The following is a 24,712-nucleotide window of genomic DNA, read 5'->3' as shown; positions in this document are numbered from 1 at the left end:
CCAATATCGTATATTCCACCCAACTGCTAAATATCTGCATTAAATTAGTATGAAACTAGTATTTGTTTTGAACTGCATTGAAACTGGTATGTTTCTAACCACTGAATGAATTCCAGTCAAAGATAGTCGTTGGACTGGTTAGGCTTGTAATTCCTACTGTAGTAATAGCTGTTCATTTGACATGTAAATTTTGCAATTTAATAATTGAGGCAAATTAATCATATAAAAAGAAAAGTATATCGATACTTTCTTCGTACTACCTGTACAGCTTTCATTAAGGTTGAAGTATACATACATATATCTTGGGTATCATATATCTAGTTATCTGAACGAAATAACTGGCATTCGCAACAGATTTATGATATCTATCTGAAGGGTTTTTATACATGTTTATAAGTTTCTCTGGCAACACTGAATTTTGGTGTGTCAGTGCCTCATATGTGATCCTTTGATCTTTCCAAACCAAACATCAAATCAAGTGGTTTTTTTTATTTATTTATAACAAAATATACAAACATTTTAATATTTACTGCTTTTCAGTTATTTTGACTATTTTTATTTCTTTTTAACACTTAATCTCTAGCAATTTAAAGAATGTTAAAGTATTCCACCCATTGTTCGTTTCCGATGCGCTATCACTTTCGATTTATTAGTTATCTGTTTACTTTAGAATCGTTTATTAAATTTTATCAAACCACAAACGTCAAATGGCATACTTATAATGATAATATTACTATATGCTAACGTCATAGCGTCAGTTAGTCACTTATATAAGTTGTGAAGATTTCTTATGCAAACGAAAATTCTATAAGAAGATTGCTAAAATCGAGAGTCAAGAAAAGCTAATTCGTTCGTATATTTCAACGAACAATTTTTTTCACTTTACATTAGTTTTATTTACATATACTCGCTGAAGAAAATGTAATAGCGAAAACTCAATGACTATTCATTAAACCTCTGGAAACTACTTTAATGTCTGTTCACACTGCTTTTTATTTCAAATACATACCAAAAAAATTTGCTATTCTTTGTTTGCATTCTCGAATTTTTATTGAGGTTCTTAAAGCTCATACTACTGGTTGGCTACGCGAAATCAAATGAGGCCAGAAAAAATAAACACACATGCACTTATACGATATAGCGCATGACGGTTGAACATACATATGTACATATGCAGATATATGTTATTGTATATTCTTGTAGTTATTCGCACTTATAGATTTTTAGCAAAAAACAAAAATCGTATCCAAAAGCAGGTTACGCAAAGCAAATGTATATTCTCTTTGGTTTTGTCAGTATGAGCCGCAGTGGAACACCTACACTTGCATATAGAAAATGTATGAGTATGTTGTACGAACCACTTTGACATAGATAATCGCTTAAGTGCAAAGTAAATAGTAAAAAATACTATATTGATTTGTAAATATAAATATATTATATAGAGAGGCTTCATGTTGAGTTTAGGTGAAAATGAAGTAATGCTTTAGTGCTCATTATATATAAAAAATATATAAAATTCTAAATGGTTTATACTTATTCAATGTGAATAAATTCTAAAAGATCAGAATGAAATTTTTCATACAAGATTTGAACAAAGACATATAGAAGAAACTAAAAATATAAAAAATGAGAAAATATTATCAAATACTGAAGATTTTTATTACGTAAAAATTCATTTAAAAAGTATTATTTTTTACATATATGTTAATATATAGTTAATTTTTTATATGCCATAAAAAGGTTTTTTGGTCAGAAGAAAGTGCACTGCTGAAAATGTACATTTATATTCAATCTCCCCATTTGGTGTGTAATTTTTTGTATTGGAAATTTTATATCTGCAAATAATAAATATTTTATATTTATTTATTCCTCGAAGTGCTCTATCAAATCAGAGTTCACTTGAATGTTCATAGTTCTTTGAAAAAATTCACGGTCAAATAAATAATTATATTGAATTTTTTATGAAGAATAGTGACTATAAAAAACTACAAAAACAAAATAATATTTTTTTCATTTCGATATCAGAACGGTTGCTGAAGTACATATGAACATGCTTTTGTGCTTATCTATAATGCTGTGAGCATATGACTCAGATTAGCACGAGTCACAAAGCATACTCACTAGTGCTAAAGAACGGAGTGCTGAGGGCCAAAGGAAAAGTAAACTACTGATATAAGTGTTTAAACAATTTTGAATTCAAAAATATTTCTGCAAATATTTTCATATGAAAAAAATAAGCATTTCGTTTTTAATGTACAAAATTTAAATTAGAAATAAAAATATATCTTCAAAAAATAAAAATAATAAAATTATTAAAAACATGTATTTAAAGTTTATTAAAAAAATTTTTTTTGAAAAAATAATAAAAAAATATGTTGCGGTTAAAATAATTTTTAGACAATAAAAATAAAAATTTAAATATTATAAAAATATAAATTCTTTTTTCATAGAATTTCTTGTTTTGACAATTTCCAGCAGGGTTGCTTGCTGTTGGTGTTGTACCTTAAAGAAGCCGGCTTTTTTTGCATATGTATGTGTGTGTAAATAACTTCATTGCATTAATAATAATTCAATACAGAACAAACCCCAACAGCAACAAAAATGTTTCTGCGAATATCAACTCTCCGTAACATACATACATTTGTGTGTGTTTATTGTTGTTGTATTGATTAGAGCAACTAAATTTTAATGTGATTGTGCTAACACAACAATAAACAAGCACATATTCTGCTCGGAACGGTTCGTTAATTCATTTGCCTTTCTGCTTCTTATACATATTTCGCCTTCTGCTGATAACGCGCAAAACAAACAAAAGTTGCTAAACAAAAAACAAGAAATGCGAAACAAAATAACAAAAAAAACGAAGAAATTATCGCATGTTTTCATTGCATAGTGCTTATCAAACCCAGCTGATTGTGGCGGCTTGTTATTGCTGCTGTCGTATTGTACTTCATGTACGAATATTAAACCCACCGCTGCGACTCTTTGCTGCCACAACTTATCGGTGAGTGAAAATAAACCAGTTATCATGCAGTAAAAGTGTTATTCGCATTCTTTCGAGGTTATTTATGCGCTGCACTCTTTCCCATATTTCGCCTTTCAATTCGCTGCAGGCCGGGGTATTTCTGTACTTGTGATAAGCTCAAGTACTTCTACGGTAAAATATTAATAAATCGAAATGCACAGTGAAGGAATTGTGCTGTTGCATGGCTGATAAACGCAATTCAGCACTTCAAGGAGCAGTGATAAGCAACAAATGTATGTTTGAATATCATGTCTCCAAGGCAAAGGATTGATAAAAAGTAAAGCATGCAATAATTATTGAATCAATGCTCATAAGTGAACATGCATTTTAAGGACGAACTGCCAAAGAAGCGATTACTTCATCAATTAATTGCGCTTTGGCCTTGTTGTTGTGGGCATCACGTCCAGTTGAAATATATCAAAAATTAATTTTTGCACGCAAAAACTATTTTATCGAAATTCTATTTTAGCCGAAGGCCAAAGCGCACACACACTTATGTCAATATATTTTCTTCGTTTTGGTGATTTGATTGTATGGTCAACGTCCAAAAAGAGCAAACAAAAAACTTAATGAGGACGTATTTGTTTACGTTTGTGGAAAAGCTAAACAAACCAGGTTGGAGATTTTGAAGCGTACACACAGTCACGCACACGCACGCATTTAATCAAGTGATCGCCAAGTATGTATTTCGATATTTTTTAAAGATTTTTGAGATAGACAGATTTTTTTACATAGAATTTTTTTTTTAAATAGTAATTCAGGAAAACTGTGAAAATGTGGTCAAGAACTTAGTTTTTTGTTTTAGTTTATAGTTTTTTACAGTTTTTTTTTTAAATATGAAGACGTATGTATGTATACTTAACGCGAATATTAAGAGTTAATCGCTTTGACCATAAAAACATATGTAGATCTGCTTAAGGAAATCATTGAAAATTAAATTATCAAAAATTTTATTGACTGCTGGAAAATACGTTTTATATTTTAACCACATGCTAGTTTCTAATTGCTTCTAACTAAGTGTGGTGCGAAAAATATATCTGCGCATTAGGGTGTACCAAAATGCTAATGAGAAAGATGAGGAAAAAAATATAAAATACAAAACTTATTACTTTCTTGAAAACTAGAGAATAAACAAGGGTTCCAGTGAGAACCCGGAAATTGAAAATTTATTAACCCTAACATTATAGTATCGCTTGTATATACCTTATACGAGTATATAAAAACTAACCACTATTTTGACAAACCTTTTTCACTTCCAGAATCTCAGCTTTATACTCGTTTAGATTGTTTAATTATCTGCCACCGAAGTCAAAAATCAAAATACGAATTTAGATTAGATTTTTTTAAATAAATATATCTTCATTAAACCTATTTTCTCTGGTTAGATTATGCTTTCAGACATATAAAAATAATTTATTCAATTTCACACACTCATATGCTATATATAAATACAGATAAAACACCCTGCCTGAATGTTTATTTTTCGCATGTATTCTTTAGTAGTATCAAAAATGTATGTGTTTTGTTTCGCTTTTGTTTACATCTGAACATAGATTTCCATTTAAAAATAGCGCAGACATAAACTATCTGCTAAAAAGCAAAATATTTTAATTTCTACCAAACGTATGCTACAGAACACTGTGTGTTCAGAATGCTCCACAATTTGAGTGAAATGCGAAAAAAATGTTACAAAAGCTATAAATTATGTTTATAATAGATTTTTATTAAAAATTGTGTTTTTCGAAATTTAAAAAAAGGAAATAAATTGTTTGTTATATGTATGTTTTTTCATTATTCTTGACATGATTTCACTTCTACTCGTACAATATCGTATATGTAGTATAAGATCTCCAAACCATTTCTGTATAACTAAATATATATTAATAAAATGTACCAACCTGTTGCCATTGATCCTCAATCGAGGGTTGTGATGAAAAATAGCCAGTGGTGCAGACGTGCTCCAATTCGCTGAATATATTCCCGCTCGGTAGTATATCCATATTGAGATCCATACTATGAAAATCCAACGACTCCGTTTTCATTGAGATTTTTTAAACTTTTGTAAAAAATAATTTTGAGATTTACAAAACTGATTTTTTCAAATTTATTTTCCAATTGCTTTCACGTTGAGTTTTTGTATACTATTTCTATTTTTTTTCACACAACTTTTACACAGAAGCTAATTTAAATACTAAATTATTTATTTATTTTTATAATTATTACTATTTTTTTGAGTTAACACTTAATTTTTCGCTCTTCGAACGATTTCACTGTATTTTTGTTGACAACGGTTATGCCCCCTCAGCTGTTTTGAAGACAGTCTGTAAATAAAAAGGTAAACATATTAAATAATGATTTAAATTGCAATAAAATTCTGGAAATTAAATTAATAAAAATAATTTAAATTTAGTAATAAAAAGTTATAATAATTTACTTTAAAAAACATTGTAGATCAAATATTTTACACATTTACTCAAACACCTAAGAAAACACATGTCATATTTACTTTCAAACCATGCCTCCTAAAGCATTTCTTCGGTTCTTGCCACATAGTTTCTCAATCTCTGTCAAGTAACCACTTCACCTTTCCCGCCAAACGACATATAGACAAACAAAGGCTTATGCAACTCGAAATATATACATATGTGTATATCTATAGGCATTTACATTCAATTACTCGATTTACTCATTTTCAAAAAGTAACTGTACATACATACGAATATATGTTTATATTTATTTTTGTTTGTACACGTTTCATGTGTATTCTCGGTCATTTGACCCTATGCATTCTTGTTTTTGTTGCATTTTGCTTTTACCATATTTCATTAACCTGGTTTTCCTACTGCTCACATTACCAAATAAACCAACAGCTCTGACCAACAACAGCAATGGCGAACGCGAAGAAAACCTCCACGGAGACCGGGAAAAATACTTTTAACGTTCGTATGTAAATAGAGGTGTCTATGTGTGTGTCGGTATTCTACCGGGCTACGAAAATTTCAGGTCACTGAACTTGTGGTAGTGGCGCGAGCTCTCGTTCCCCTTTCTTGGTAGCAGAGAACCAGAGTCATAGAATGTTACCAAAAAAAATTCAAATTAAAGCAATTATGAATATATGTTGTTGTTGTGTTGGTGTTGGAGAATGCGAGAGGTGCAAATAGGTCAGGTCGCATTTTCAGTTACCCGTTTCATTTGAATACCTTTCGTTCATTTTTTTGTGGTTAAAACTACATAGAACTAGCAATACAAAATAATTGTAAATCTAAATGTTATTTTAAATAAATTTTCCAATAATATATATTATTTGCTTTTTTTTTTATGAAAGTGAACTTCACGATAAAATTGCTCCTGCAGTTCCAGTTGCAATATCAAACAACAAAATTATTATTTCTTGTAATTATTTTTCATACTTCTTTATCTTCGATTTACTTTTCTCTTTTTATTTTGAAGTGCTTTATCAGCTCAATTTCCTGTTTCCGATGCCACATATGTATATAAGGTTATACATGGTTACGAATGGTATGAACAGTGCAATGTATTTTCTTTTTTTTTTAACTGGATTCTGTTAATTTTTTCTCAAAATTTACTCTTTATCGGCCCTCATATTTGCAGCAGGTTTGCAGCAAGCCCACACAAATATCAAGCAAATTAACATTCGTATATTTCAACTTACTAATTACTTAATGACCGACTTGCTGAAGTTTCATTATTCTCTCTCTTATTATTGTTTTAGTTCCACCACTTAACACCTCAAGCATGCTTCCGGAAAATTATAGTGTTTTTCTTAAATTTGTTTGTGTTTTTTTTTTGAGTAACGGAATTTCAGAGTTGTAGAAATGCGAAAGCACTATTTCGCTACAAAATGCCGTTATGTATATTAGAGGCTTGATAAGTGTTCATTTAAAGCTACATAACCATTTCTTTGGTTTGGTTTGATATATGGAAGTTTCTACCACCAATTATCCAAAAACATTTGTACTATTCGGGCGTTGCGAATAACCTCTATAAATAGAGTTAAACACTATTAATAGAATTATGCATGTTTGAATATAACCATACTACTCTCAAACTGTCTCACCACCTGCATTCCCTCGCTTCGAAAAATGTCCTCAAAATTCCACAACAAACAAAACATCCTTTACTTTCGGCCGAAAAGTTAATATATTTGGTGTTTTTCATTCTCTTTATGGCTTTCATCTACACAGCGGCTAATGTCTGTCAATTCCCATTCGTTATGCATTCAAAAATGTATTGGTCGTTTTTCATAAGGTCTGCTGCTTCTTCCACCTATAAACATAACACGCAAGTGCAATACCCTTCTCTTCAAATTTATTTCTTTTATTTTTTGTATTTTCAATGCTTTAATTATCACCTTTTGAATATTTCCAACCAATACATTTCATCCCCCTTTCACCTTTACATCGCACCTCGTCTGTTCTTCGCTGTTTGTTTTCATTTTATTTTCTTCTTTCTTTTGGTCTCGAATTTGTGTGCCTCGTTTACAAGTTTGTGCCACGAACACGTTAACAAAATACAAAACCAAATGTGTTCAAGAGGAAAAGAGTGGTAAACTCAACAAAAACAAATTTCAATACCAAAATAAATAGCGTGTAAGAGCGAAAAGAGGCTAAGAGCCAATAATATGCTTACAATGGTTAGTTAAGTTGATGTACAGTTGCATGTTATTGACAAAATATTAATAATTTCTTACACAGCGGGTATTGAGTTTGTTATTGAAACCCCGATAAGTTACAAAGCACAACAAAGTATATAAAAAAAGATGAAAGAACTCAAGAACGCTACAAAAAAGCCTATTTAGCGATATTTCTAGTTTAGTCAGTAAGATACATATTTCCGGTTAATTGATTTATATGGAAATAGTTAGGAAACTACTACTATTCTAAAGGTTTCAGCTGTATATACAATACAATTTTGGCGCGTTCTTTAAAGAAAGTCTCTGAAAATTAGAACTAGAACCTTGCGACTTTTGAGGTCCCAATAAGATAGATCAAGCTCTTTATTTCACGTAAGGAGAATCGCCAACCTAATTCTCTGTTTCTTAAACCAAAAAAGTATGTAGTTTTCCTTCAAACAAATTGAAATCATTTTTAGTTTAAATAATTCAACGTTTACATAAGTCAACTAAAATTCAAAAATTCTTCAATTTTTTTTATTTATGGCAGAAATTTGAGGCTATGAAAGATAAGTTAGATTAAGTTCAGTATTTTAAGATTACAAATCATTTGAAGCCTATTTGATTATGTGCTAAAAAATTGGAAATAGTTCAAGGTCCTGATAGTGACATATGCTTAATTTGAAAGGAAATTTAGTATAATGCAATAACAACTTCGCTTAACTGAAAAAAACAGCCAACTTTGTGTTGTTGCTTTACTCACATATTGTTAGTTTAGGGAGTGTTATTCTGAGATCGCTTACAAGAGTACACATCCAGTATCGCTCCATGTATCAAACTTTATATTGATGTAATGAATTCTGAAGCTTCTTTTTATCAGTAGTCCAGCTGTCATTCAACATTCTGCACTCCGTGTTTTATTTAAATTTTGCGTAATTTTTGCATTAATTTCTTAATGTTTTTTTACTGCTCATTTCATATGAATTCCCAATAGAGCGGAACGTATGTATCTGAATGGGTTTATTTCAGCGGCATTAACATCCGGCTTTGCCTGTGCGCTTGTGTTCCTCTGTGTACGCACTACTTTTTGAAATGTACGCTTCTTCCTTCACTCCACCGCACTTCACTCCAGTTGTCGCCGTGCAGCCCTCACCGCTCTCTGTGACTCTTTACACATTTCTCTGTTTTATATTTTTCAACTTTGACTTTGCTGCATTTACTTGCTACCGGTTTGTTAGTGTAAACAACAAAAACAACAAGAGCTGGTGTGCATGTGTTAGTGTTATTGTACAGGGTGTAGGTGCATTATAATGCGTTGCCTTTTGCTTTGATGCTATTAATGCGTTTTTGTTGTTGTTGTTTTTTGTTTTTGTTTTGACTGTCTTGTGTCGTCATTTGACTGCTTTGACTTGTAACAAACACTTTCTCATTGCTATGTTTTCCAACACTTTTATCACTTTGTGTGAGTTTCTCTGCCTTTTTATATGGAATTGTATATACTTTTACATATACATATATATGTGCATATATACAAATGGAAAAATTGTAAAAATTGCTTTTGTTTTGCTTTTGTGGCAAGTTTCGTGTATTGAAATTCATACCTGCCACATGCAACAGTAGCAGCCACAGCCAACCAGCCAGCAACTTTTCCATATAACAACAAGCGCGGACAACATACAATTAAAAAAGCGAAAACAATGCTAATACCAACACACAACAAAAACAACAACTGGTCGCCTGTGTGTGTGTGTGCAACACGCAATAGCGGGAAAATTCTAATTCACTAGCGTCGCATTATGACTCTTTCTATTCAGCTGCTTTTCTCACATGTCTAAAGAGCTCCTCCACACGCATCTGCTTTTCTCATGGCAAAATTTCTTAGCCATAAGTGCGTGTTGCTGTGCCGTCATTTTAGTTTACTTTCAGCATCTTCCGCCATTGCCCCACCTCTCCGGCTGTATTCTGCTACCACGGCACCGATTTATTACAATAAACAAGGTCGGTGTTGCATGCCATGAACTTGATTTGCCACGGTTTCCACTCTCCAACGGCCATCTCTCACTCTCACCTCAATTGTCTCCACGGCGTTTCACACTTCCCCCCTTCAGCATGTGCTTGCAAGCAACTACAACAAATCTGTGTTAGCACGTACACGATTAGTGACGCCGCATCTTCACAACGAATTGTTTACATTAATGTTGTCTGCTAGTTGCATGCAACACAACTAGCGGTGCATGCAACACATACAAGCGAAACACTGCAGCATACACTCGAAGTAAAAATAAATTTATATTTTTCTCAATTTCACATTCCAATATGCAACCCGATTTTCTCACGTTGCTGCTCTTCGGCGCCGCTTTATCGCATGTTGCCGCTATTCGCTTTATCCATCTTTTCGCATCTCATTTCATCTCATTGCACTGCAACGCATTTTCCTCTCCATTCATTAGCTTTGGCACATCAAATTTGATTTTCCGGACTTAGCGTTGCTTTAAAGCACTCCATGTGATAGCGTCACACTGCTTGCCACATATTTGTCGCATGGACGCATTAGCACAGCGCATTTATAGGCATTTCCTTGTTTGCACATTTTTGCCACTTCGCCGGTTGTCCTGCGCGATTTGTATTGTTGGTAAGCAATGCACGCGGCAAGTGATACGCATGTTGCATGGCACAAAAAGTAGCGGGGAAACCGAATTTTCGCAATGTTGTTGAAAGCAAAAAAAAGCGAGACGTACATGCAAGACGAAGTCGCATATAGTCGCCTTGTGGCAACGAATGAATGTCATTTATTTGCGCGTTGCACACAGGAAAGTATTGTTGTTATTAGTCATGCGTTTAGCACACGCAACTAACGGGTGATTTTTTAAGAGCTTGATAACTTTTAAAAAAAAAAAAAACGCATAAAATTTGCAAAATCTCATCGGTTCTTTATTTGAAACGTTAGATTGGTTCATGACATTTACTTTTTGAAGATAATTTCATTTAAATGTTGACCGCGGCTGCGTCTTAGGTGGTCCATTCGGAAAGTCCAATTTTGGGCAACTTTTTCGAGCATTTCGGCCGGAATAGCCCGAATTTCTTCGGAAATGTTGTCTTCCAAAGCTGGAATAGTTGCTGGCTTATTTCTGTAGACTTTAGACTTGACGTAGCCCCACAAAAAATAGTCTAAAGGCGTTAAATCGCATGATCTTGGTGGCCAACTTACGGGTCCATTTCTTGAGATGAATTGTTCTCCGAAGTTTTCCCTCAAAATGGCCATAGAATCGCGAGCTGTGTGGCATGTAGCGCCATCTTGTTGAAACCACATGTCAACCAAGTTCAGTTCTTCCATTTTTGGCAACAAAAAGTTTGTTAGCATCGAACGATAGCGATCGCCATTCACCGTAACGTTGCGTCCAACAGCATCTTTGAAAAAATACGGTCCAATGATTCCACCAGCGTACAAACCACACCAAACAGTGCATTTTTCGGGATGCATGGGCAGTTCTTGAACGGCTTCTGGTTGCTCTTCACCCCAAATGCGGCAATTTTGCTTATTTACGTAGCCATTCAACCAGAAATGAGCCTCATCGCTGAACAAAATTTGTCGATAAAAAAGCGGATTTTCTGCCAACTTTTCTAGGGCCCATTCACTGAAAATTCGACGTTGTGGCAGATCGTTCGGCTTCAGTTCTTGCACGAGCTGTATTTTATACGGTTTTACACCAAGATCTTTGCGTAAAATCTTCCATGTGGTCGAATAACACAAACCCAATTGCTGCGAACGGCGACGAATCGACATTTCACGGTCTTCAGCCACACTCTCAGAAACAGACGCAATATTCTCTTCTGTACGCACTGTACGCATTCGTGTGGTTGGTTTAATGTCCAATAAAGTAAACTGAGTGCGAAACTTGGTCACAATCGCATTAATTGTTTGCTCACTTGGTCGATTATGTAGACCATAAATCGGACGTAAAGCGCGAAACACATTTCGAACCGAACACTGATTTTGGTAATAAAATTCAATGATTTGCAAGCGTTGCTCGTTAGTAAGTCTATTCATGATGAAATGTCAAAGCATACTGAGCATCTTTCTCTTTGACACCATGTCTGAAATCCCACGTGATCTGTCAAATACTAATGCATGAAAATCCTAACCTCAAAAAAATCACCCGTTAGCATGTACTGCGTATTAGTGGTTGCATTGTTAGATGCTGCTCGTGTAATGAAGGGGGATTCAGATTTTCAAATTGTTGTCACCACACACATATTCATATGAACTGTATTTGTGTGGCACTGAAGCGTACTTAATGACATTGTTGCCATTGGTTGTACAACAAATTAGCAGATCAAATGAGATTGTGAATTGGAACAACGGATTTGTAAGGAAATAATTGAATGACAGGGTTGTGATATATTAATGTGCTGGCGTTGATGAGGATTCTTAAATTTATGAGAAAGATAAACCATGAATATATTTTAATGTCTAAATCAGAAGATGAACGGCTCTACGTTTGTTACTAAGCTAATTAGGTATCGAAATTCTACTTCAATTCCTTGAATACCGTTCAACTATTAATGAAATCCAATAAGCCAACGATGCAAAATTACCGAAGAGTGCCTTTATATTAAAGTATTTTTTTTAATTATTATTTTTTGATTATATACCTAAGGACATATGTACAGAATTACACAAACAATAAATTCGTGAATCACGACCTATCGTCTAATGTAACCACTTGGAAAAGTTGTTTTGCTCAATTCATTAAACTCTTGAAAATTAGCGCAAAATGCCATAAAACACACGTGTGTATATTTTTGTGGTATAATGCTTGCCACTTACAGTAATTTTTCAATCACTTCACCGGCTGCGTTCAAGCAATTACTGCCAAACGGCTATTCTATTCAAATATTCTGCAAAATCAAATGTGAACTCTTTGGATGCTTTATGTTTATCCGCTGACGCAGAACATCCATCAGTCAAATACTTTAGTTTGTTTATACTTTTTATATGTACATATGTATATCTACAAGCGGTTATGTATCCCAGCTAAGGAATAGCAGCGTAAATTGTATACACATGCCCAGCGCTAATATTTCAAGCCCCATATTCGATGTGCGTCCATGGAAACATGCATTCGCACAAATATACACATAAACAAAAACACGCATTTATCAAAAATTTTCAACTTTTTTCTATACACATTTACCCCACTCAATCACCGACGGCGCAGAGTCACCGCTGTGCTGATCACTATAAAAAACTAGTTTCGCTTTGCCTTCTTTGGAACTTTGTTGCTATGCTTTTTTGCTATTGCTGCTGTTCCTCGTTTTTATCTAAACAATTTTCCAGTTTCAATTTCAAGTGATTCTTATTAGTCAGCTACTGTTTTTGTTATTGCTTGTTGAATCTATTAGCATAATCATTACGCGTGTATGGAAGTGTGTTCAACTTTGTACGAGCACATATGTATGTATGTAGATACAAATGTATGTTTATGGAACTGAAAGTGTAACAAGCAATCTGAACTAAAATTAAACACACGTTAAATGCTGGAAAAATATCCGAGTTCATAATAAGAAAATTAAATTTCTTGAATTAAATTTTAATTTTTTATTAGTTATAAAAAATATTCCCTTACGCGTTATATTGATTCTGAATATCTAACCGAGTCAGAACCGTACTCAGAACCAATCAGAAAGTCATAGATACAACAAAACCGAATATGCAGTTAATGCAGTTACTCAAAGTGTTTCAAAGAACGAATGGTCATGAAAGTACGGTTCCTAAACCGGATCATTGGCTATTACTCTCGAAGTAGATTACAAAATTTCTTTTTGATTTTTTTTGTTATTAAAAAACATTGCCAAATACCTTTTATGTAGATTCAAACACTTAGCATTTATTGTGTCCTCCAAATTCTAACTAATTGCAAATAATGTACGCTTTTTACGTAAATTTCGCAAATTTGCTCACACTGTTATCTAACAATTAGTTTCGCAAAGGCATTTGTGTAGTGCAAATTCCAATTGGGCAAACAGTGTTGCCACTTTAATTGAATTTGAATATAATTGTTGGTTGTTTTGAAAACGTATTTAAGGTATTTAATAGGATTTTGTTGAATTTATTTAATGGACTAAAAATTAATTAGAAAAATATTATTTTTTATATGTTTTGCTTAATTTTTTACTTTAAAAGTAATACAATTATAATTATTATATTCTAGTCTTAAAATGTGTAAACTGAAATTTAGTTTCAAAATAATAGTCTGGCTAAAAACTCAAATCGTAATATTTTAAAAGCTTGAGAAAAATGTTTTAAAATGAAATTGCAGCTCTTCATAAAAATGTTAAAACTATTTGGATTTTTTCCTTAATATACCTTTATCAAAATTGTCTAAAAAAATATAAAACAATCAAATATAAAACAAGCGAAACTATAGCCGTAAGTTGACAATGGACTTTGGGCAATTTATCGCAATAAGCACTCACGTAGATACATACATACGTCGGTGTGTATGTACAGCACTTTAAATTCACCAAAAGATATCAAGCTAATTGTTAAAGAAAATACTAAACAAAGAATGCCAACAATTTTTAACGTTTTCACATACAAAAAACGTTACGGCACACTTCTTAACAGTGCGACTTTTTGTGCTTTACTTATTGCCTTAACTTTACTAAAGTTATGGGGACACTTACGTAAAGAATCGAAAGCAAATTGAAACAATAATGAAGGAAAAAAACGCAAACAAAAGACAGTTCTCACTTTTATTGCGTGATTCACAGCAACAAACTTGCACATGTTGTTGTATTTATGTATGTTATTGTACTATTTTATTTATTATGAGATGACGCAGACATTTTGTGTTTGTTTGGTTGATTGTTTGGTTGGTTGTGTGTGGTAGTGCGGATAAAAGTGGAGCATGAAATATGTCCAATGTGTCAGCTGTGGTTAAAGGCAAAAATCAAATCGCCATAAAGCAGAACAGATTTATTCTTGACGCAAAATAAAATAAAGGCAAAGTTGTGATCGCTTACGCGAAAATAAAGAATACAGTGCATCGCATACAAACAATAAAAATAAATAAGAAAACAAAAAAAAAAAACAACTTGTGTGACCGTATCGAATGGTTGTAATGAGTGGCAGAGATTTGTTTTGAACACAGTAGTTGCAGCAGGCGCCGCGTGGGCGCCACTTGCCACACGCCACATGTGGACATGCTGACTTGTTGAATTAGCTGGAAACGCAAGTGAGCAAGTATGCGCAGATACATAGTAAGCGGCAAACAATTAGATTTATATTATAACTACACTGATCTGCTGGTTTTTATGGTCAGACGCGCAATTCTGGGTATTTTTTCTTTCTCACATGCAGTGTTTAATGTCGAAGCGCTCAAGTAAAATTCTGTGGTTTTATGGTGATTTTATTTTCTTTTTAAGAAACAGCTGTTGTGGTGACACTCAGACAGTTGCGTATTATAGGCAGCGATTTTAATAAAGGTGATTTTTATAATTGGTTCGAAAATGTCGTCAAAATAATGACTCATTTTAATATCGTGTTAGCCAACAGGTAGAAGGTAGGAGCATTAATGCTGAAGCATTCTAGAAATTAGTTGTATTTATTTTTTGCGTTGTTTTAACTTAAATTTTACTAAACGAAATAACCGCTAAAATCGACTTTTATCATTTTTGGTATTAATTGAAGCTCAACTATTCAATATCATAAAGGTTTTTGAAGCATTTCATTTCAAAAACTGAACTTTCGAATTAGAAAAATATGCTCGAAGTATACGGTACTCAACAAATATGCTCAGAAATATTTTTGCTCTACTTTTTTTTACACAAGTTGCAGAATCTCAGGATCTTGACAAGAAATACTATTTTCATAGTAGTTACTTATTTTATCCTTTCGTTTATCATTTAAGGTAACTTTGTACAGGTTTATTTAAATGTAATATAATTTGAAGAAGTTAAGTGAAGTGAACATAAGATGGGCTTCAGGGCTTCAAGATTTTTTAATGCTTTAATGGCTTAATGAATTCTCTATTTCCAACATCTCTAAAATATTGCAATAAGACATGTCAAATAAATGTGTTCCAAGTCGGTTGCCAAGATTTCTCGACCTATTTTAATGAACTTTCAGACAGGTCTTCGAGATACAATTCAATGTCTTGAATGAATAATATCTCTTCAGTTACAATTATTAAAGAAATGCCGCGAAATTTCTGCCAAAAATCAAATTTTCATTTCGACATAGTTTTTAATATTTTTCTTTACAATTTTCAGTAATCCTTCATTAAATAAAGCCAATATACCGTTTAAACTAAATATTTAATGTTTTATATTAATCAAAAATATTGAAAATATGCCGTTTTGATAAAGTCTTCAACATTTTCATAAACAGTACTTTTAAGCGTTTGCATATCTTTACAGTTTTATTCATAATTTTTATGATACTCATAATTTCAAAAGAAATAAACTTAAGTGAATTGAAATAATTTTTAATGCAACTACTTACACGTTGTTGTTGTTGAGTTGCAGTTGAAAAAATGCAACCGATAATTATCAACCACAAAATTCCAAATAATTCTACTAAAGTTGACGCATATGTAATTTCTCCTTTATTGTATAGTGGTCACTTGCATGATTTTTATTTCACTTTTTTAATGGTATTTCTGTGTTAATCTTTATTTATGCTCATTTCAATGTCGACGTTTATTATTGCTGTTGCTGGTTTTGCTCAGAACTTTTATTTTATATTTGGCTTATATTTTGTTTTTAATTAAAATTTCAGCTGAAATTAATAAAGCACCAATCAAACATTTGCGCCGCACAAAAGCACACTCGCCTGCATACATAAATGAGCATTTGCATTAACAATTCGAAAATGAAACGAAATGCTGTATGTAGGCGTCTAGACAGTGGAATGGAATTGAATTCAAATTTATTGTTGACACACGCTGCACAAATTCGACTGTAATTGTTGATAATTTTTCACTTGCGAGATATGGTTATTTTTTAAAAAGCACTAGCTGTGCATTAAATAATTTTTTTACAGATTAACATAAATTGTATACTTTTTTTAATTTCTGAAATTGTTTTACGCTTGGCAAACAGCGATAATATGGCTTTAAACGAACGTGTTGCCAAGTAGCAATTTTTAATTTTATTTTAAATTGTTATTATTATATTGTTATTTTCTAAATGATACACACTTGCATACTTAGGTGCATTTCACTTGCGTTGTGTGTGTCTGTTGAGCAACTAGTGACGCCTGTGTTTGATTTGCACACTTTTTTTTAATTATTTTTATTTGTTTTTGTCATACATTTTATTCAATGTTTTTTTCTAGCGCACTTGCTGGTTGTTACTTGCACTTGTCGCCACTGCTACCGGCGCTTATCACCTCATATCACCTGCTTGCGCAAACACACACACATACACAAACACTGCTAAGTGGTGTTGCTATTGTTTTTGTGTACCTTGTTACTTTCTTATACGCTATTTACTTTTTCTTTCTACCGTCCAGCAGCTGCTTATGCGCGTATACTTTGTTTGCTTTTTGGTTGTTGTTGTTATTGTTGCTGTTTTTTTTTTTGCATACAGCGATATCAGTCTATTGACGTGTTTGCTGGCTACAGTGCTGTTGATATTAACTCGATTATTATGGTTTATTTTCTTTTGCCACTTTAGCCAATATTAAAGAATTTTCTCGCAAACATAAGCACTTCATGACACACAAACACACACGTGACGCATGTTAAGCCGAATTACGTACTTTATTATTACCGGCTCGTAATTGTGAAGAATATTTTTATGACTTTACATCCAAACTGGTTATTAACCGGCCGCGCTGGACACTACACTCCCGCTTACCGGCTTCTATTTATGACATATGAACTGCCACGGCACTCTATGCTCCGCACTTCAGTTATCTTATGGCACTCTTTTATTTTATTTTTATTTTTAATATACGCTGACTGCTTTTAATCACTTTCTTATCTCAATTTTCGCTAACCTTCAATTCTTTGTCTAGCCGGCTTTTGCTGCATGCGGAAACTAGATGCCGAAACGTCTGACTGTATCTCGTTGCTCTTGACTTGGCCGAAACGCGTGTGCATGCATCACGCGCTGTTTGCTGCTTTTGCTGTTGTTGTTGTTGGCGACTACCGCTACCACTTCACGGCGTACGGACTGCTGGCTTAAATGCGCCGACTGTTTACACCAAAGATGACATGATACGAAACTCTCTCATTTTCCCTCAAACCAAATTCCCTGATCTCTCATTTTAAGTTGGTAGCAGTGCGAGTTGAAGGAATTTTTGACAGAAAAGGCGGGATGCCAGAAGTAATACCGGTAAAAGTATATGACAAAATCAGTGCGAAATATAATTTTAGGGAAATACACTGATAATATTAAACTGTGTGAAACTATTTTTTTTGCTATTATTTGTTACAAATGACATCTAATATATCAAATGACATCATTATATTTAATATATTATATATTTTATGTTAATAAATTAATATATTTTGTTGCATGAATTTATAAAAAATCATGTTTTTATTTTCTTAATTATTTATATATGATATAAGTCTAATAGGGAACAGAGCATTTAAAAATAATATCTAAAAGTTAAAATACCCAAAAGTTATTTCTAAAATGCCCAATTTATTTTTTTACATAGCGGGATCATTGTCAAATGTTATAAAAAATGTGGATTTTTACAGCGCTCTCTCAGAATAAAGAGTTTCGTATCATGTCATCTTTGGTTTACACTACAATTATAGACTCTCACTAACCAGCAATTTGCCGCTGATTTGATTTTTTTCTTCCACTTCTTGCTATTTCACTAATTTCCACACTTGCTTTTACACTCAGCTTTTTAGGTTAGTAACTAGTGGTTATTGCACTTTTTAAGCGGCGTTTGCTTGTTGTACATTTGGACGTTGCCACACAACTCTACTCGACTCGGCAGACAAAGGCGACAGAGTTTGACGCTGCTGACGATACGACGACAACGACAACGCGGACGACGACAATGATGACGATGACGGCGACGACGACAATTACTTTTGCTGTTGCTGCTGCTGCGACGACAACGATTGGCAACGTTTTGCACTTACAGCGTTTGAAAACGGCGACGATAACAATATTTGCTGCGCGCGATTTGAAACACGACAACGACGACGCTTATGTTGCATGTTAGCCGGCATAAACAAGACTAAATGCGGCAAAAGTGCGACGAGAGCGAGATGGTCTGCGAATTGTCGGAGACGAATGAGCAGCACCAACACCAATAAGAAAACGTCACAACCTAACAGTTGATACCAGCGCCATAATGTGCTGGAGAATAACGAAAATTGAGTTCGTCGCTGGCGGTGGTGGTGGTGGTGGTGCGCACGAGAGTGGCTTAGCAAAGTGAGAAGAGTCGAGAGTGTAGCTAGATTCGTAGCCAACGTTCATGAGCACAAGCATACCCAAAAGGGAGCAACAAAAATATCCGAAAACACAAACATGCACACACGAAACATACGCATCCATTGGTGTTCACAGCGCATACTTTGAATATTCGAACTTCCGATGCAATTGCTCACGCTGGCTGTTTGTTTATTCTGAGCACACGCGAAATTGCTCGCAGCTACTAGCTACTTTGGGACTGGTACGCGAAGCATACTCTTCGGCCGGTATGTGTGTCTGAGCGCCATTTGTTTGTTAACTTCGAATTCTAATTTGAATCCGCACACACATACGCATATATACGTATTTACTCTCTGAGTAATCTCTCAGCGCTCCAGCTAGTGAAAACATTTCGAAATTCGTTTTGTATAAGCGAGACCACTAGATGGTATCGGTAAACAACTGCTACAAGTCAAATATCGTTTATTATTTAGCTGCTTGAAGAACTTACTGCCTTGAATTCACAGTCACAAAAATTAATTTCGGTATGAAATATCGTATTTTAAACTAAAAATTTTACTGAGAGCGAGAGCACACAAGTAGTTTGAGTATATAAAAGAACTTATGACAATAGCGCACTCTAATTGGAAATTTCGAAAAGCGCTACAAGAGCGTATATTTAGCAAACTCAAAAAGTCATAACATTGGCATTTACTGCTGATAACGGTGCGCTAAGCACTAACTTTTTTGTTATAACTAAATATAAACCGGTATTTATAGCACAGTTATCTTTTACGCTAAATACGGTATACTTAGTACGTACAGTTAACATGGAATTATGATATGCCGACTTAACAGCGCGCTGTAATGTTAAATTATTGCAAAAGAGACTGATTACAGCAACTACACGCTCTCTGAGAGTGATCTTTAGCAGTTACAGTTATATTAACAACATTTACAATTGTGAAATATATAGTTTTTCTCTTTTACGGTATTTTCTTTCTTATTGGAGTGATGTTTGTATGCATATGTAGCAACTAATAACCAATGAATGTTTCTTAAATGTATTTAATTCAATGCGTTGTAAATGCCTATTTGTACCTATGTATATACATATACGAGTTTTTAAGATGTCAAGTGGACGAAACGTGCACGTTATCACGTATCCAATTCGTACATACATATGTACGGTCTTTGAATACGATTATACTACTGTGTTAATAAGATATAAACTGAAACATTCAATTAAATATTAATATATTTATGGAGATAACCCCCGACCAATTTGTTTTTATTTTATAATCCGCTATGAAATTAGCACATTTATAAAATTAAACATTTTAACGTATTATAGAATTGCATTGGATACGAAATAAATAGATTTTTTAATTTTTGGGATCAGTACCCGCTTGTTTGTTGTGATCACCAAATTTGCATCATACCTATGTGGATATAAATTATATTATACTTCTTTATGTTTTCCAAAAAGATTTGAAAACTATATCTAACCGTGTGTTAGAAGTGAATCAACTAACCATACCGAATTCATTAAAACACCAAAAATTTCAAAATCAAACCAAAAAATCCTTAATGAATCTAAAGCAATAATTCAAGAAATATTTAGTAAGATAAGCTTTATTTCGGATACCGTCACATTTTCGTAGTATAATGTCCATTAGTTTAATTTAATGATTAAAAGTATTTATACAGGATAATATTTTAAAGTTAACTTTAGCTTGACGTGAATTAAAACAAGAAAAAACGTTAACTTCGGTTGTACCGAAGCTAGTATACCCTTCACAGGTGCATTTCTTTTAGTAACTATGTATGTGTTGAAGCAAATCTAAAGACGTAAGAAAAAGTAAAATAAATTTCGTAAAGATATGTAGTAAAATGCGGAAGTTTTCCATACAAGCCATTGATTCCGATCGTTCAGTTTGTATGGCAGCTATATGATATAGTGAATCGATCTGAAAATTTTTTCGGAGATTAAATTATTTTTATGAGCAATAACTCACACCAAGATATATTGTAAAATGCGGAAGTTTTCCATACAAGCCCTTGATTCCTATCGTTCAGTTTGTATGGCAGCTACATATGATATAGTGGTCCGATATCGGCAGTTCCGACAAATGAGCAGCTTCTTGAAGAGAAAATAACATCTGCAAAATTTCAAAACGGTATCTTAAAAACTGAAGCACTAGTTCGTATATATACAGACAACCGGACAGGCAGACGGACATGGCTAAATCGACTCAGTTCAACATACTGATCATTTATATATATACTTTATAGGGCCTCCGACACTTCCTTTTGGGTGTTACAAACTTCGTGACAAACTTAATATACCCTGTTCAGGGTATAATAATGTATAAGTTAGCAACAATAACATTTCAAAAGACACGCGCATCCGTTCTACTCGCAAAAGTGCTGACGATACGTCTAGCGCAGTGTGGCGTGATTCTCTGGAAATCCAGCGGAACGTGGGAACCGACGCCAGCAGAACTGCAAGCGCATTAAGTTACGATAAGAATTATAAAATTTGTTAAGTTTAGAGTTAAGCGAGCGGTTGAACAATAAAGGTCATAAGACCAGAAAAATCATAACTTTTTTACTTTCGACAAGTAAATCCATAACTGGCGCCCGAGCTAAAATAAACTCCTACGTCGTGAGGGAAAACAAAAGGCGTTAAGAATCCTTCTTCGGAGAACGTGGAGTGATAATAAAAACAACTGTGCTAGTGTGAGATCAGGCCCCTTAGTAGCAGAGCAAAAAGGACGCGTTGGACGCAAGCCAACTCATCAGCACCTATCAACATTAACAACCAACAATATCAAGAGGCAAAGGATGAAAGCCGTTATTGTATTGTAAGTTAAGTGATAATTATTAATTAAGAACATTAAGTGAAACCCAGATTGTGAAATTTTTTTTACCAAACTAAAATTGAAATAAAACCTTTAAGCATTAATTTGTAAGTGCAAAAACTGAAACGTTGTTGAAGTAGAAAAGAAACCGATACGTAAAGAGTAGTGGACAGTAAGAAAAAATATTAAACGAATTCTTTAACAGACACAACAAAATAAACAATGTCGAACCCAAATAATCTGGTTCGTCCACTAGTAATCAGGGCGAATGATCCTGCAGGAAATTCAGGATCAGCTAACGTTACAATAAACGAAGATGACCTCGTAAACCTAATAAGAAGGGTAGCTTTAGACGTGGTAAACAGGCAGGGGCCCAGCATAGTTAGGACAACCCTTAACCCGAATGCGGGCTTAGCAGACACTTGCGACTAAACCATCAATATAGAACATGCAAACAACTTATCAGATTTAGACAAGATACCTGATGTGGTAAAATGTTTACGCGAATTCTCGGGAAATCCCACCGAATTCAATTCCTGGAAAAAAAGTGTAAATCGAATATTAAATATTTACGAAGCGAGTAAGGGCACACCTAAATTCTACGGAATCCTTAACGTGATACGAAATAAAATCGTTGGCAACGCGGATGCTGCCCTCGAGTCTTACAATACACCCTTAGACTGGGGTGCTATTTGTAAGTGTCTAACTTTACACTACGCCGACAAGCGTGATGTATCCACCCTAGAATACCAAATGACTTCTTTGGTTCAGGGAAATAGGTCAATTGAAGAATTTTACCAGGCCGTTTATTCCAATTTATCTTTAATACTTAATAAGTTAGGCTGTATGGAGGTGGGTAGCGAGGCTCGTAATCTTCTTACTCACACATACAGAAACAAGGCGCTAGATACGTTTGTGCGCGGCCTTAACGGCGACTTGCCTAAACTCTTAGGCATGAAGGAACCAATGGATCTGCCCCAAGCATTACACCTGTGCTTGAAGCTGGAAAATGAGGGATTCCGCACACGGTACGCACATAACACCAATATGGATCGTAGAGGAATGCAGCGAAACACCGCACCACCTTTACCTTCAAGAAATTTTCGGAGACAAGTAAACCAACAAAATTTCTTCCCAGAAATTGCTTACTTACCACAGCCACAACCACAAATTATTTCACAAAATCTTCCTAATCAAAGACCTAATCAGAATTTAAATGCACAAACACACTTTAACCAACCGCCTATGCGCCCCCCAAAACCGCCGGTTCCTATGGAGATAGATGAAACTTTGCGCTCGCGCCGCATTAACTATATGAACCGGCCACAAAATAATCAATTATTCGGCAAAAGGCCACCACAGGCCACTTCTGAAAGAAATCTCAAACCACAAAAGGCACAACGCAATTTTCATATAAGTAATACTCCAAGCGCTACCTCGAACACTAGCTCAGAAGATAATTTGAATGATTATTTGGGTGTGGCGGACGATAATATACAGGATGAAGGACAATATTACGAATATAGCGATATTCATTTTTTAGGTTAAAAAGCTCTTCGTTGCCTTACTTTGAATGCCGCACGAAGAGCGGCGAAGTATTCAAATTTTTAATTGACACTGGCTTCAGCCAGAATTATATTAAACCCAATTTAGCAAAAAAAGTACTAGAAAACAAAGATATTTTTTTAGCGAAAACTATTGCTGGTGATATAGAAATAAAACACCACACATTTCTACAGCTTTTTAATCAAACAGAAACTTTAAAATTCTATATACTACCCCCTTTAAGAACTTTTCATGGCATTTTGGGCTATGATAGCTTTCGGCAGCTAGATGCTGTAATTAACATTAGGGAGGGAACCTTGACAATTAAAAATAATTTAAAAATATTAATTAAAGAATTAAAAACAGATGCAGTAAATGCTATCAAAATACACGATGACAACATTACTCCCCATCAAAAAATAGCTCTACAGAAATTGGTTACAGAGCATCCTAACTTATTTTCAGAACCGGATGAACGGTTAACTTATACTACCAAAGTAGTAGGAGAGATCAGAACGTCATCGGATTCTCCAATATATAGTAAGTTTTATCCATATCCAGCATCGCTTAGAGGCGAAGTAGAGAAACAGGTGGAAAAACTACTAAACGATGGCATTATAAAACCATCCAGATTCCCCTATAATTCCCCTGTGTGGATCGTGGCAAAAAAACCCGATTCCAGTGGAAATAAACAGTATAGGTTGGTGATTGATTATAGAAAATTAAATAGTTTAACTATAGCGGATAAATATCCGATACCCGAAATAGAGGGTATGTTATCGCATTTAGGCGCCAATTCGTTTTTTACCACGCTAGACCTCAAAAGTGGGTTCCATCAGATCCCACTAAAGCCGTCAGACATAGAAAAAACGGCATTTTCGGTGAATAATGGGAAGTTCGAGTTTACTCGGCTACCATTTGGGCTGAAAAATGCGCCCGCCATTTTCCAGCGTACACTTGACGATATCCTCCACGAACATATAGGCAAGATTTGCTATGTGTATATAGATGATATCATAATATTCGGAAAATCTGAAGAAGAACACTTACAGAATCTTCGAAAAGTTTTCGAAACTTTAGAGGGAGCAAATATGAAGATTCAACTGGACAAATGTCACTTTTTTCAAAAGGATGTAGAATTTTTAGGATTTATAGTATCACAAGATTGCATTAGAACTAACCCAAAAAAGGTAGAAGCAATTACTAATTTTCCCGAACCCAAAAATATTCAAGAATTGCGTTCATTTTTAGGCCTAT

At 34.0% G+C, this 24,712-nt stretch overlaps 1 protein-coding gene across 4 annotated transcripts in view; it reads right to left on the bottom strand.

Moving 5' to 3' along the window:
- Nucleotides 1–19,367, bottom strand: part of LOC105215209 (Krueppel-like factor luna) — a 273,119-nt gene extending 253,752 nt beyond the window's left edge. Inside the window, exons 1-3 of one of the 4 annotated variants that reach the window (XM_011189010.3) lie at nucleotides 18,449–19,367; nucleotides 16,165–17,861; nucleotides 4,924–5,346 (exon numbers count right to left, since the gene is read on the bottom strand). In XM_011189010.3, the coding sequence (XP_011187312.1) occupies nucleotides 4,924–5,067 (144 nt within the window). In that variant the 5' untranslated portion in view covers nucleotides 5,068–5,346; nucleotides 16,165–17,861; nucleotides 18,449–19,367. Of the gene's footprint in view, nucleotides 1–4,923; nucleotides 5,347–16,164; nucleotides 18,342–18,448 lie in introns of those variants that run through there. The other 3 variants (XM_011189011.3, XM_054234902.1, XM_054234901.1) reach the window with 3 other exon arrangements.
- Between the last annotated feature and the right edge of the window lie 5,345 nt (nucleotides 19,368–24,712).

Source organism: Zeugodacus cucurbitae, chromosome 6 (genome assembly GCF_028554725.1).
Source record: "Zeugodacus cucurbitae isolate PBARC_wt_2022May chromosome 6, idZeuCucr1.2, whole genome shotgun sequence".
Lineage (NCBI taxonomy): Eukaryota > Metazoa > Arthropoda > Insecta > Diptera > Tephritidae > Zeugodacus > Zeugodacus cucurbitae.
This window is presented reverse-complemented; position numbering and strand designations above follow the sequence as displayed.